This window comes from Toxotes jaculatrix, chromosome 12 (assembly GCF_017976425.1).
Source record: "Toxotes jaculatrix isolate fToxJac2 chromosome 12, fToxJac2.pri, whole genome shotgun sequence".
Classification (NCBI taxonomy): Eukaryota; Metazoa; Chordata; class Actinopteri; family Toxotidae; genus Toxotes; species Toxotes jaculatrix.
Genome location: NC_054405.1, coordinates 4,947,103 through 4,961,177, shown reverse-complemented (window position 1 = coordinate 4,961,177; position 14,075 = coordinate 4,947,103). Strand labels below are relative to the sequence as shown.

The window sequence follows — 14,075 nt, the reverse complement described above, 5'->3', positions numbered from 1 at the left end:
AACCTGAAAACTGGTTACAGACAAGTTGGCTCATGTTAATGATAGCACAGCACTGGATACAGTCATCATCTTTCTTGCTTAAATGCCTTAAACACCGGACTGCCATCTCAAGCAATGACTATATCTGCTTTTAAATAATACCTGCAGTTTTTCAGTCTTGTTTTTTTCCCCCTCATTTTAATGTTTTAACTTAATAAAATAAAATAAAAAAATATATATATATATATAATTTTCATCTTTCACAGACTCCTGATGCCACCATCCCTGTGCCTTTTGGGTTTGCAAACCAAAAATATAGCTTTTGTTCAACATGGATCACAGAATTTAAGACCATAATATTGTATGTAATTAAATCAGTGTGGCCCAAATTTCATATTTCCCTTGGAAATTTCATGTCCTTTTCTGCACTAACAAGGAAGTAAAACAGTACTAACAACCAGCGTGTGGGGATGGATCCAATGTAGACACACTCAGTTAAAATTTCAATGTAACTGACAACTTACAATAAATGACAATATATTTTTGTTCATATCAGCTCAAATACATCAAATTATAAAGACATTAAATTACACCATTGATAAATAAACAGATAAGACATCAGGGGTGAATGAATCATCACTTTCAAACAGTCACACTAAATGGCAGATACTAGGTACATTGTGTTTTCATTTTACTGCTTATTAGAACTTCATTGTCTGTGTAATTCGTTGTCAATTATACATTTCAAAACTGGGTCCATGTAGTGCATAACTGATCATTACTATTATCAATATTCATAGTGAGATCAACTTCAATAGGCGCAATACTTTACATTAAACATGTCTGGTGTCACATTACTCCACAGAGAAACACAATTTAGCTGCGAGAGATATTTCAAATCCTATCTCCCAAACTGTACATTGTAGCCAACCTGTGCTCGTTTTTTTTATACCATGGTCACAGATATTTATTTTGGATTGGCTGGCAGGGTCCATTCAAAATCATACATTAGGACAACTCAAACAGTTCCCATCAATAGTTTAACTAGTGTTCTCAGTCTGTGTGCAAAAGGTGGAAGTAGCCATAGCAACATTGCTTTTGCTTTGAATTATCTTACCAATTAACTGTAACTGGTCAAACAGACTTAATTATGGGTTAATCATGCTCAGGCCCATTTTACTGACAACAGACAAACTTTTTAAAAAAATGGATGACAGTTTGAACACAGCCTCTTGTTGCCAGTGACAAAGTGGGCATGGTATAAACATGAAGATACACTCAGAGGTGTCCTGATATACAAAAATAACAGACTCCACCGCTATAAAGCAAAGCAGAGAGAGATGATTTTCATATATCAGAGCAGCCTGTCATGTATTATCACTTAACATTGCTGTCAAAGAAGCTGACATTGCTAAGTTATAAATTCTCATCTATAAGCATGAGGAGAAACAAGACCAAACTTGAAACGCAAGTAATGAGCCATCAGGCATTGCCAGTATCAAGCAAAATCCAGTGACTTCATAGAGTACACGCTGACTGTTTGCTCTTCTTTATCTAAAACAGTCGCTGCATGTTGTTTAGTCCATTTACGTGAAAACGATCACTTCTGCAACGATCAATTTTACTGACTGGAACTGTCCTGGAGTGGATGTGATGCACAGATTTACACGTGCAAGTCTGTAGTGTGTATACATTTTTTTATGAACCATGGCAGCAGTTGTCAAGTGGTGACAGGTTTTTTTTCAGTGGTAGTTACTGTAATAGTACTGACCAGGTCAATGTCCTGGTGATATATATGTGTGTGTGTGTGTGAGTGTGCAGTCCTTCCTCTCTAAGCTGTGCTCTCTCAGAAGCCTTGTATATGGCAATAGGCCTCCAAGCTGGAGAAGAGGATGTAGAGAAACCAGAGTCCAAAGAAAAGCAGTGAAGTGAGGATTTTAGGGATCCGCGGGCCTCCAAGTTCCCCGCCTATGGACGGCCTCCGGCGTAGCATCAGCACTCCCATGCTGAAGATGGCGAAAATGGTGAAGAGTGTGACGGAGAAGGCCAGCGAGCCAGGGTCCACACGGAAGGCCTTACCTTTGACCTCCCAGTATACAGCAGCCACTGACCAGGCCACTCCGATGCCCAAAAACACATTAACTGCATTGCTTCCTGTCACATTTCCCACAGATGCATCCGCATACTGGTCCTGAGTTGCAGCCACTTTACTGGCAAAGGTATCTGTGAAAAAAAAGAAAGTAAAGTTAGCAAAGTTTCCGTGCCCAGTATCCTGGATCAAACTTAAATAAACTGACAGTTAAACGTTACCATTACTGTGTGCACCTCTCAGTTGGGGATATTGCATTTGTTTAAATAAATACAAACTGAAGTTAACTCGTAGAATCACTCACCAGGAAGTGAAGTCCCCAGTGCTACAAAGACCACTGCAGTGACAGCATCTCTCAGGCCTACGGTGCAGCCAAAATGGGAGGCTAGGTCTCCAATAATGGCTGTTAAGACACCAATGACAGCCATTGACACAAGGAAACACGCCCAGCCGTTCCAGTACTCGGTGGGTGGGACAAAAGCAAACAAAATCTTCCAGAAAATGCACAATATGTGCACAAAATAGTCGAAGCAGTTGGGCGTTCGCTGCTCTTGTCCTTCTTCATCTCCGTCACCTGTTTAAAGAGGACACAGTGCAGACAAATCAAACTAAGCAACAAAAGAACAGTTCCACATTTTTTTTTAGAAATGCCCTTATTTGCTCTCTTGCATCGAGTTACATGTCCATGGCCGGTCTGAGATATGTTCAGCATTAATAAACTGACATGAATGAACCACGTCATCCTTTGGCAGGATAAACAAGCTTAATTACTTAACCAGTTTGTAACTTTAAATTACAAATGTCTATTTAACCACTCTGAGACAGATTTATTTAACATCTTAAATTGAGTTAATGTTAAACATGATCAGCATAAATAATAATCAGGTTTAATGCAATGAGCAAAAATACCTGTCTGTCACTCTGAAAAATGCTGTGGTCAGATGAATAGTTTTTATAAATTCTGGAAAAATCTGTGATATCACCCACAGACAAAACTGAGAAAAATATATTAGGAAAGACTCCAGAATGTACTTTTATGCTAAAACTATGCATCTGATCAATACTTAAAACTTATAAAGTAACTACAGGTTCTGCAAAGATTACTCATAACAACATATAAGTTTTAAAACAAAAAAACCCCCAAAGATTATAATCGTCACTGACCTGCACTGACTGTGACTGCCTCAATGAACTGCTCTCTCCACGAATGAGTGCCAATCACTACAGCCAGATTTGTGTCCCTCAGGAGTTTGTCCACAGTGTTCTGTTATAACACATTAAACAGGTCAGTAAGTAGGCAGAGGAAATCACAGCTCATATGGATGCACACAGAACATATGGGTCCATACTTCTGTCACTTCACCCTCTTTGGAATTTGTTCTTCAAGCTGTCACAAGGTAAATTGTGGGATTTTTATTTTTAACCTAGGCTAGTTGATGCAGAGCCTATGCAATATGAAGAACAAATATGGCAGATATGAACATGGCACACATTTACTGTATACCCACAATACCAGTGGCTTCACTGTTCTAATGCACAATATTATTTGAATTTAGAATTAACGGACCCAAACATTGCTCACACAGATACACACTGATATTCACACACATTGCCTCAGTGCATCTCAAATCAAAATGCATGTGACACATGAGAAAACGGAGAAAAGGTAGAAGTGAACACAGTATTTCTGTAATCACAGGAGTGTGTTGAGAGTTCAAATGAGGAAATGAGAGGAGAAAAGTCTTATCTAAGTAGTCCCATCAACACAAAACATGCTGGCAGTAACAGTACCTGGTCTATTACTCCATTGGGAGTCTGATGTGTGAGAGAGCACGAGGTGGTTAATGAACTAAGACACACACACACTTTAACTTTTCCACACTGCAACAACTCAAACATCTGTGGTACTTTTATTTCTGGAAGCCTTTTAAAGGAAATACCACTCAGATTAAGAATTTACATGTTGTGTGTTTACTCTTTTATCTATCTACAAAGGTTGATCGGTTTACTGCTAGTTTAATGTCTTCTGTCAGCCACTCACACACCTTAAACTCACAGGACTCCTCTATGATGACCTCTAGTCTGCTGTGCTCTCCTAGAATGGGTTTCCCCATCTCACAGATCCTCCTGGCCTCTTCCACCTCAGGGGTGGGGTTTCCTGTCAGGAGAGCACAGACATTAATTATCATGTCTGTAATTTATCATCTCATTTACAAAGCACACACACACATCTTAAACCTCAGCCAAGGGTACAGACCGAAACCTGAAGCAGAAACATGAAAAAAAAAATCGTTCCACACTCTGCACACACTTTCAAAGTATGACATATTTAAAGGTGCTGTGTGCAGCATCCATAATGTGATATACGTCCTGTTGAAACCCAATGTTGGGGTGATGACTTTTTGGGAAATTTAAAATGCTGCACATTGCACCTTTAACACCAAAACCTTACCTTGATTTAGCAGCAATGCTGTGAAGAAACACAGACAATGACTCAACACAATACAATAACACTGTTTCCAGGGCCTAACACACTACAGTGATTTGAGAGGATCTGCAACACAACAGTAAAAAACAGCTTATACACTTTACACAGTTTAGCAGCACACCCACACTGTTAGCTTTCATTTTCACTTGTACTTAATGAAATAAACTACCATTCATTACAAACTGATGTAATTGATTCCTTTGACTGCAGCTAACAAAACACATTTCCATTTTCTGCACCACCATGCTGACACATTGAGGTTACAGGGAACAGGCAGCTAAAGGATACTGAATTCATAGTTGGCTGCAGAGCCTGTGCTACAGTGAAACAGAGACAGCAGTGAATGGCAGCGTGTAATCTTCGGTTACGGGCTCTGACGCAGGTGCCCAGCATTCAGCCTCCTGTGCTGCTGCTGTTATTGTTTTGATATTTGATCTCAGATATTGCTGCCATCTGCTTGCTGTGTATTTTTGTATTTGTTTTTTTTGTGAGAATCATCTCATACTGCATTTCTTGTCATAATCAAGAAAACTCACGTCACTCATCCATCAGTGACAGAAGTTAAAGTGCTTACACACTCACCAGACAGTCCTCGCTTCAGCCATTTGGGGTCCTCCAGCACGATGAAGAAGTTTTCCTGTTTCTCATATTCTTCCACATTTATGATGCGCACTTGTAAGGTCTGACTGGAGATTTACAAGCATCAAGGAGACACACACACACACACACACACACACACACACACACACATATTTTTATTTCTCTAAGAAAAAATAATCAAGAATTAAGGATAAAATAATTAAGAATTAAGCACCATTACATTGATGGAGGTTCATAAAAACACAAGTCTTCTATATCTTCTTTTCAGCTTTCCTCTGCCATCTAAATCACATCGCAAATTGAAGTGACCTAAATAATTAATCACGATGGACCTGTAAATAATTCAGGCTTAAACATAGTGTGCCCTTGCTCCTCAGTTTGCCAAAGAAATAGGGCTACACTAAATGACTTGTAACACAGTCTGGATGCCCTGGTTAATTGGTGTCTGTATAGTTAATTTGTGGAATACTTTAATGACCTGCTGAGAGCTCAGAAATCTACAGATACACACCACACAATGGTGGCAACACAAGGATGGTGGGAACAAAAGGAATTAAATAGGCTAACCACCCCTACACTTCCCCAGAAACTATGATCTTCAAATTGTTATCCTCTTCACTGTGCAGCATCTACTGATGGGCCGTGTTACATAACAGAGTCTTTCACTAAGTGTACAATTAGTCCATGTGCAAACACAGCTTATATAACCTGAAAATTTAATGGGAAAAGGATCTGTCAGCTTACATGGGGTGACTGGAGGTTCCCACACCTGATCGGAGACCAGATTATCTTTGGGTGTCAAATCGTCTGGTAATTCTGTCTAAAAGGACCTCCTCCACCTGGAGTGGGTGACTGATAACCCATAGTAATCTTTCAGTGAGGTTCAGGTGCCCCTTTCCTATTACTAATGAGCCGAAGTAGGATAAACATAAAAAGCACTGTGGGTGTTTCAGAACTAGTAGTTTGAAAAAGAGGAAGGCAGTCTTTTTGATCTTTGTCTATGTGTTTATGATCTAAAATTTAGAGCCCATCCAATGATATTTGTGTTTTGTCATTTATTTAGCTCCTGTTGGCTGACTAAGAAAATGTAGAAAGATCCCTGTTCTGAAAACCTACAAACACTGCAGTTACAGTTTCATTCAAAATTTCATCTACCTTCACTGCTGCAGCTGTTTTCATCAAGCCTTTTTAAAAATTGAAATATGTATTTGTGACCTATCTTTAAAGATCTATGTCTTCAGCAGGAACCAGCAGGCTTAAGGTTGAATACCAAATAAAAAGAAGTCAGAGCACACTAAAAGATGCACTAACATAGCTGCTTTTCATGGGATTTACTGACTAACAAAATATAGAATATAGAAATCCTTCACCTTTAAAAACACATTTGATTGAGAGTTCTTGATAATGAAGAAGCCTTGCTTTAATGTACTGCCACTGTCTCCTTCCTGGACAATAACAGATTGACTTTCTAAGCACTTCCCTCAGACTCTGAGTCTTCTACGCCACCTACTGTATTTACCAGTCATTTCCTCACCTGGTTTGTTCATTGGTGAATTCCACCTCCCCTCTGGTCTCCTCGTAGTCCACCCCAGCCTTGGCACTGCCATCCTCCGTATGGTATGGCACAGCAACGGTGCCCCTGGAGCCGGAGTTCCTCACCACTGTCACCGTCAGGGTGCCTGTGCTCTCACTCACCCGCAGCACCCGCTGACCAAAGGTGAAAATGCCAGCGTGGTCGTCATCCAAGATAGTGATGGTGGCGACCAGTGGCTCCACTAGTCTGCCCTTGGGTGGAGTTCCTGTCCCCTCATTTCCACCTTCTTCTAACCTCAGTTTCTGAAGACGCACAAAGAAGTGCTCATCCTCCTCAAAGATGTCATCATCCAAGATCCCAACCTGGAGAGTGCAAAGTACAGGACGGTCATTCTCCTCATGGATGGAGATTCTTGAAACTCACTTCAAAACAACTTTCAAAAACCAACAAAGAGAGCTTTGTATCAGGCTATCTTTGCAAATGTCACTTATGTTTTTAACTAAGACGACTGCCTTTCGCAGTCCCCTTTACTTGCTCACCTTGATCTCTTTGCGGGTCTCCCCTGGCTTAAACACCAGGGTTCCTTCAGTGAATTCGTAGTCTGCCCCAGCATTGGCAGAGCCATTTTCTGTGCAGTAGTCCACATAGAAAGTATTCTGACCTGTGCCCCCATCAAGGATCACCCCGATACTCAGAGAGCCACAGTTCTCAGTGCACTGGTACTGAGCACTCTCAAAGCATATGTGCGAGCATGTGGCCTTGTCAGCATCTTGACCTCTTGAGCGCCGTGTGTGCTCGGCTGCATGTTTCTTTAATATGTTACCAGCACCGATCATCATGCGTGTTGCCTGGACACGGTAGAAGGCGCGGCTCTTCTTCTGGTGGATCAGGGCAGAGTAGTTGGCCATCTCAATCAGCTGGTCAAGGTCTTTGTCTGGATGTTTCTCCTTCAGGTCTTTAAGGATGCGGACCACCTATACAAGAGAGGAGACTGCTTGTAAAGTGCATTTTGCCAAATGTTAAAACACAAACTGCTCAGTGTTGCCCTTTACAACATAGTTTGTAAGTTGTAACTACACAAGCTGTGTGTGCAGTAGGGTCCTGCAGAGTCCCATTGGAGTTTCTTGGGACAAAACTTTGTAGACTAATGAATAGATCTGTATCGACAAAAACTTTGGGAACTCAAACTCATACTACATGGCCTCCTGCTGATCAACTTCCTGCTGTTCAGACTCCTGCTGTCTGTGCTCCTGCCATTCAGACTCCTGCTGGGATTGAATCCTACTAGACTCAGGAAACCTGATATTCCCCCTAAATTTCCACTGAGTAGCTTCAAAGTGACATTAGAACCACCAGCGGTCCTGAGAAGGTAAAAGCTGCTCCCCCTGCTCAAAGTTGTCTTCCCTCCCTCACACCATTTTAAAAATACCATAGAGGCGTTCTTTCCTCTAAAACAGTATTTCTCCATGAGCCACACGTCCTTTTACCTCATCTTTGTTCTGGTCCAGTTCATTGCCTGTCTGCACAGAGACCGTCACACTAGAGGAGTTTCCAGGGCACGAACTGCCATCTGACAACTTTCCATCCATGATCACGTCAATGCCTTTGGGTGCAAGGTCACCTTCCATTTCCACCACAATGCCATGCCGCTTGTCAGCACGGTAGCGCTTGTGCATGTATTTGTAGAAGAGCAGGCGACGGTCAGCAATCCAAGCCAAGATCACACACACCGGAAAGTAAAGCAGCGTCACTATGGCCTCCCACACCTGGCAATACAGGCAATGTGAGCATTACATGATTTACACACTTGATTTATTAGAAGAAACAGCCAAACATATACAGTCATCAGAAACACACCTCCACAATCCCCGGTGAGATGACAGCCAGTATGAGGTAGAGCCAAACGTAGGCAAAAATACTCCAGAAAGCCGTAATAAAAAACACACGCAGGTGTTTGATCTTGCGAGACTCTCCATCAGGGATCACCCACACACACAGACCAATTATCACAAACATATTGAAGGCAGCGCTGCCCACTATGGTGCCCGGGCCGAGCTCCCCTGCATCAAAGTTGTGCCCACACACCTGTCAGGGTGAAACATTTGAGCGACAAGAAAGACAAACATCACAAAGGAGCAAATCAAAATTTAACGCTAACTGGAAGTGAATCCATCAAAATATAAAACATAACATAACATATAACAAAAAAGTTAAGACCACACTCACAATGAAAGACAACTATTTCTCGTGTGAGGATATATGTACCTCAATAACAGAAAGCAGGATCTCTGGCGCAGAGGAGCCCAGGGCCATGAGTGTGAGGTTGGACACTGTCTCATTCCAGATTCTCACTGTGGTTACTGTAGTCTCTCCGTTAGGTTTGGTGATGGTCACCTCCTTCTCCTACAAGGACAAACGTTTGCGAAATCGCTGAACCCATGTACATATGTTTCCTTTCCTGCAATCAGTATCAATGTCATAGTATGATAAGATTCAAAATACGTTTTATTCATTTATAAAATCTCATATTATGCAGTTTAGAAGCATCAAGACTGAACTTAATTAATAGTTACAGTTCTACAGTTCAATCTTCAACATGCCTGTCATTAGCTGTAGTGACTTTATTTCAATATTAATTTTATGGCTATGTGGAATAATAGCATAAAGAATTTGTGCTATTATTTATGCAATTCTCAAGTCAGTAACAAATTGAGGGAGCAGAATGTGACCAAAGAACTAAGTTCAATAATACCTGAGAGGTGATGACCTCTATGGACGCCATGAAACGGTCTGCTATGATGGACACACCCAGGAACAAGTACATGAGAGAGAGGAAGTAGATGATAGCTCTCCCCGCCTGCTCCCCCAGTGGAGGGTTGAGCGGTAGCCACACTGGCAGCAGGATACCAGGTTTACACACCACAACGCCCGAACACGTCCGCTTTCCAGACGCTGTAGAGTTTCCCAAGGGCTGAGGCTGCTCGGGGCCAGACGCTCGCTCCATGACCTGTGGCCTGAAGGAAGTGCAGGGGTGGGCCAGGAGGAGCAGCGAGAAAAAGAGGAGGAGGGGTGGGGAAAGGTGAATGGGGAGGGGTCCCATGATATCCCTGAGCCAGGAGGAGCACGGTGGTCACTGGGGGAGCAGCTGGGTCAAAAGACTCTCCTAGAGACACAGAGGTACACATTATTTTATACACAGGCATATTGAGTAAAGAGATAAAACAAATTTGCAGCACATGTTAGTTTAGATTGTTTCTGTCTAAAGAATCTTTTCATTTTATAGAAGCAAAGTGATTCTGAGAGAAAACTAAAAAAAAAACGTCTACTTCTCATCAGTCTTGGCTGTATTGCATTTAGTGCTGACTGGCAATTGTTAGCACACTAACATGCTAAATTTTGATAACAAGCATGGTGAACATTACACCTGTTAAACATCAGCGTGTTAGCAATGTCATTTTGAGAATGTAAGCATGTTGATATAAGGGTTTCAGACACTGTACAAGAGCCATTTACCTACTAGACCCACTTAAGGCGGCTTTTCCAAGAACCAATGTGAGATGTAACAATGCCCTAAAAGGGGCCTATTTTTAAATCTGCACCACCTCAGCGTTTTGTGTAAAAATACACCGAAACCATCAGAACACTGGCTGTAAAAATCTCTCTGCACACGGGGGTGATAAAGAGAAAAACCTAAGCTCCTATTCAAAGCATAATATCTTCATCCTGTAAAATTCAAACATAAAGCTACAGCATAGTATCATTGTTAGTTCTGTCAGTTTTGTGATTAATTTGAGTATTAAATGTGCATTACCACCACCTGCCTCTTTCCCTTCTCTTATGGCAGGCTTATGCTTGGACTGTCCTGCACACTCAGCCAGGATACAGTTTGTTTTGTTTTTTATCATTGCCACCAGCACAAAGGTTTGTTATTAGAAGTTAAAAGTAAACTGACCCAACTGAGTCATCTCAACAGCATATCAAAATGACCTCTGAGAAACTAAAGCCAGGTCGTTAAGCCATGCAGCTCCGGTGGTTAACATTATCTGGCACTAATCACTGAACCTTGGTGATAAGAATGACTCAGCGCTAATTTACGGCTGAGACAGAGTTTTTCTGTCTGCGGCGCTGTGTCAGTATCTCTGTGGACGCTTTTGAAGGCATGTTTTGGGCAAACGTCTGGAACGTCATGGAAAAAAAGCCACTTAAGATGCAGTTACTACTGCGGCAGATGGACAGGTTTGTTATGTCAGCTAATGTTAAAATGATACCTGAAAATAAAAAGAGAAACATATTTGTTAAATATCCAAGAAATCTATAGCAGTTGTAATAAATCATTAGCCCTTAGTCTAACCTTAATCTGTCCTCCTTGACACCTGTCACTCGTAGGCTGCATGAGTAACCCTTGTGTGTACCAACATAACTTATTTATTGGTCTTATAACTAATCACTGGGTCATGATGTTACCACACATTCTAATGTTTTTAAAGACCCATCTCAGTCACATTTCCTCTATGAAATATAACATTTTCTGAGATAACTTCATACAGTGACACAGTATTTTTGATTGAAAAAAACACTTCATTAATAACCACGGCCAAGACACAAACAGTGTTCGTATCAGATAAACACAACATGTGTTGATGAATTTTCATCTTTTTTTGTTTTTAAATGAGGATCACTGGCTACCTGATAGCTGAGGGGTTAGGGTGTGTGTACCACATGGGTGCAATGACCTGAGCAGCAGGTCCTTTGTTGGACTCCTGGCTGGCTGGACAATTTATGTCACTCCCCCAACTTAAGTTCCTGTCTCTTGTCACTGCAGCTGTCCAATAAAAAAACTTATTATTATAACTTATTATTATTAAATTAAAATTAAATTATCCCAATATCCTCATCAATCATTCTGGATTAAGGGAGAACTTAACAGTGTCAAAGCACAATTGTGTCAAGTTAAAGTGTAGTTTACAGTGTGAGCTCATCTGAGGATGTATGGATGTGAGTACAGCAGGACAGTGGAGAGCCTTCAGTCTCTAACTCCACCTGGGCCCACCGCCTCCATGCCACTTGCACAGGTGACACTGCACTATTGTGTACTGTCAGTTGAAACAGATACTTGGGTGCTGCATCTTTGATGCAGCCTGAGCTCTGCCAGCTCATTATGGAGTTGTGATTCAGAAACACAGCCCAGAGGGCTTGCTGCATCGCATTTCACTTTCCAAGGCCTGCTATGGTTACCACGACCTCAGACAGAGGGCCACCTTACACCAGTGGATGCTGATGGGGGGTAGGCTCACCAAAAATAACTTCCTCAATGTTCATATTTGGAAAACAACAGTTCACAGAGCAGAGATATGTGCGGCAAGACAGGCCATCAACATAGTAATAGTACAATACATCTTCCTGTCAGTCAGTTCTTCTTTGATGGCTTCATTAAAATGTCTGGGCTGTAATGAGAGCACCAGCCTTGTTTCCACCAAAACAGTCAGCACTTTCACATGAGACCTGCAATATGCAACACACACAGACACAAACACTCACAACACACCACCTAAACAAAGCGGATAGGTATTAACCGAATGCTTCAACACTGTTACAGAATTACTACCTGAGCCGAAGGAGACAGACTTTACAAACATCATGTATTATATCTGAGCAAGAGTCTTTAGAGTCTTATGCCTGTGTGGCATGACTAAGATCCAAAAGCAGACTTGTCCCGCATGGTAAGTGGTGAATGATCTGAAATGCAGCAGTGCCAGTGTGGGTAGTACAGTATATGAGTGCTAGCTAATCAAGAAGCTGGAAGAGCTGGATGCATTATTGATTAGTGCATTCACCTAAATATAGCAGGGTATCTTTTCCTTTCATGTCACCTACAAGTAGCTCTGTAAACATCATTCAGATGAAGAGCCTGGCAGATTTATCAGCCAGACATAAAGGGAGTACTTCTTAGGCTTTCCAGTTGAGAAATTGAGTAAACAGGGCGATACATTGGCGGACTACTGCCACTCCTCGCCCTCATCTAAATACATCAGAGTTTTTCCTCTGCAGTGACACTGATTCAAGTCAGTTCCTTTTGATTTTCTTCCAGGAAGGATGTTTACTGGGTGTTTCAAGATCAAACTGTTATTTCAAAAGGAGGAAAAAGCATAAAAAGCTGAAGGTAATGAACAACATAAAGAGCAAAAAAGAAAAAAAATCTCCCACTCTCTTCTTACAAGCCTTTCTTATGCCTGGGGGAAGGGGGTCATGAGGTGTCGACAGGTCTGTGGTCTATGTGTCCACTTCTCGTACAGGAACAACGAGCTGGGTGACAGCTCATCTCCCCTTACTGCCTCTGACACTGCCGCTATCAGTCAGCACCACCGATAAGTGATTGCCTGGGGTCATCTTACACTGATAGGAGTGCCACCGAAAAAGGGAATTAGCACCTGTAAGAGTTTAATATTTCCTGCTTGTACCCTGATGGTGGAGTACAGTCAGATGAGGGGATGCTGCTTTTGCCACGCAGAGCACTGAGGTGTGAGAGCAAGACAGAGAAGAATAGTTCAAGCATCGATAACAGGAAATAAATGTACTCTTATATAAACTTGACCATTACAAAAAAAAAGACACTGCTCCTGATGCTTAACTCCCACATAGTTTGTGACTTTATGTCACACGACTAATTATCCCAGTTTAGCCAAACTGTGAGACTCAGAACTGGTAAAGTGACAGGCAGATGGGCTTTTGTTGCGTTTTCTTGTTCATCAGTGCAGACACCGCACAGTAACCATCACCTACACAACCAATGTAACCTGCAGCTGAGTCAGTTGATCTTACCCATTTGGTTTCAGGAAAACTTTGTAAACCAACAAGAATTGTTTTTCCCAAAGGAATCACAAAGACAGTTAATGAATTTGTTCCCATTTCACAGTGCATTCAGAAGTAAGGAGCTGAAAGGTATCTGTGTTAACACACACACACACACGCACGCACATCATCAATCACCAATCCATCACCAAAAGAAGGAAACTGCACTGACCACGCAGCTTGAACATTAACCTGAATGCAGATTGACAAAGATCGCCTTTCCACGATGTAAGCTCTCTGCACAGGTAAACCAATAACATACCATGTATCAATTTCACAGCCAGCCAATCAAAACCCGTGTTTGTACTTAATCTTAAACGCTCAGTCACCCAGTGAAGCCCCATGCTAAAATTCAGAGAGCAGAAGGTCTCAGTCATCAGTGTAACATTACTGCAGCTCTCCACAAACACAAAAGTTAATGTATACATGAGTGATTCCACTGCCAATCACAGCTTATCAATGGCTCTTCTGCTGGCTGCTACCACAGGGTGTCACCTAAGACAATATGTCCCGGTGCATCTTAAAGAATCGAGGTG

General features: G+C 41.7%; 1 protein-coding gene across 6 annotated transcripts; it reads right to left on the bottom strand.

The window, feature by feature from the left end:
• Positions 1-1,825: 1,825 nt before the first annotated feature.
• On the bottom strand, positions 1,826-9,790 carry slc8a2a (solute carrier family 8 member 2a). Of its 6 annotated transcripts, XM_041051357.1 has the most exons (13): positions 9,443-9,529; positions 8,956-9,093; positions 8,548-8,775; positions 8,178-8,456; positions 7,230-7,664; positions 6,691-7,052; positions 5,135-5,242; positions 4,935-4,957; positions 4,684-4,689; positions 4,114-4,226; positions 3,233-3,332; positions 2,373-2,642; positions 1,826-2,202 (listed from the first exon to the last, which is right to left on the bottom strand). In XM_041051357.1, exons 1-13 carry the CDS (start codon positions 9,512-9,514, stop codon positions 1,826-1,828), a joined length of 2,511 nt encoding a protein of 836 aa, XP_040907291.1. In that variant the 5' UTR covers positions 9,515-9,529. The 6 variants fall into 6 exon arrangements, with proteins under 6 accessions (XP_040907291.1, XP_040907287.1, XP_040907290.1 ...); XM_041051353.1 differs by lacking the exons at positions 4,684-4,689; positions 4,935-4,957 and adding an exon at positions 4,521-4,538 and having other exon boundaries at positions 5,139-5,242; positions 9,443-9,790; XM_041051356.1 differs by lacking the exons at positions 4,684-4,689; positions 4,935-4,957 and adding an exon at positions 4,501-4,538 and having other exon boundaries at positions 4,114-4,209; positions 5,139-5,242.
• Between the last annotated feature and the right edge of the window lie 4,285 nt (positions 9,791-14,075).

Coding starts and splice junctions, on each gene's coding strand:
- slc8a2a (XM_041051353.1), bottom strand. CDS start 9,790: ATGGGACCCCTCCCCATTCACCTTTCCCCACCCCTCCTCCTCTTTTTC. Junction 8,457..8,547: donor TCTCACCGGGGATTGTGGAG/GTGTGTTTCTGA, acceptor CTGTATTGCCAG/GTGTGGGAGGCCATAGTGAC. Junction 7,053..7,229: donor AGACCCGCAAAGAGATCAAG/GTGAGCAAGTAA, acceptor TGCACTCTCCAG/GTTGGGATCTTGGATGATGA.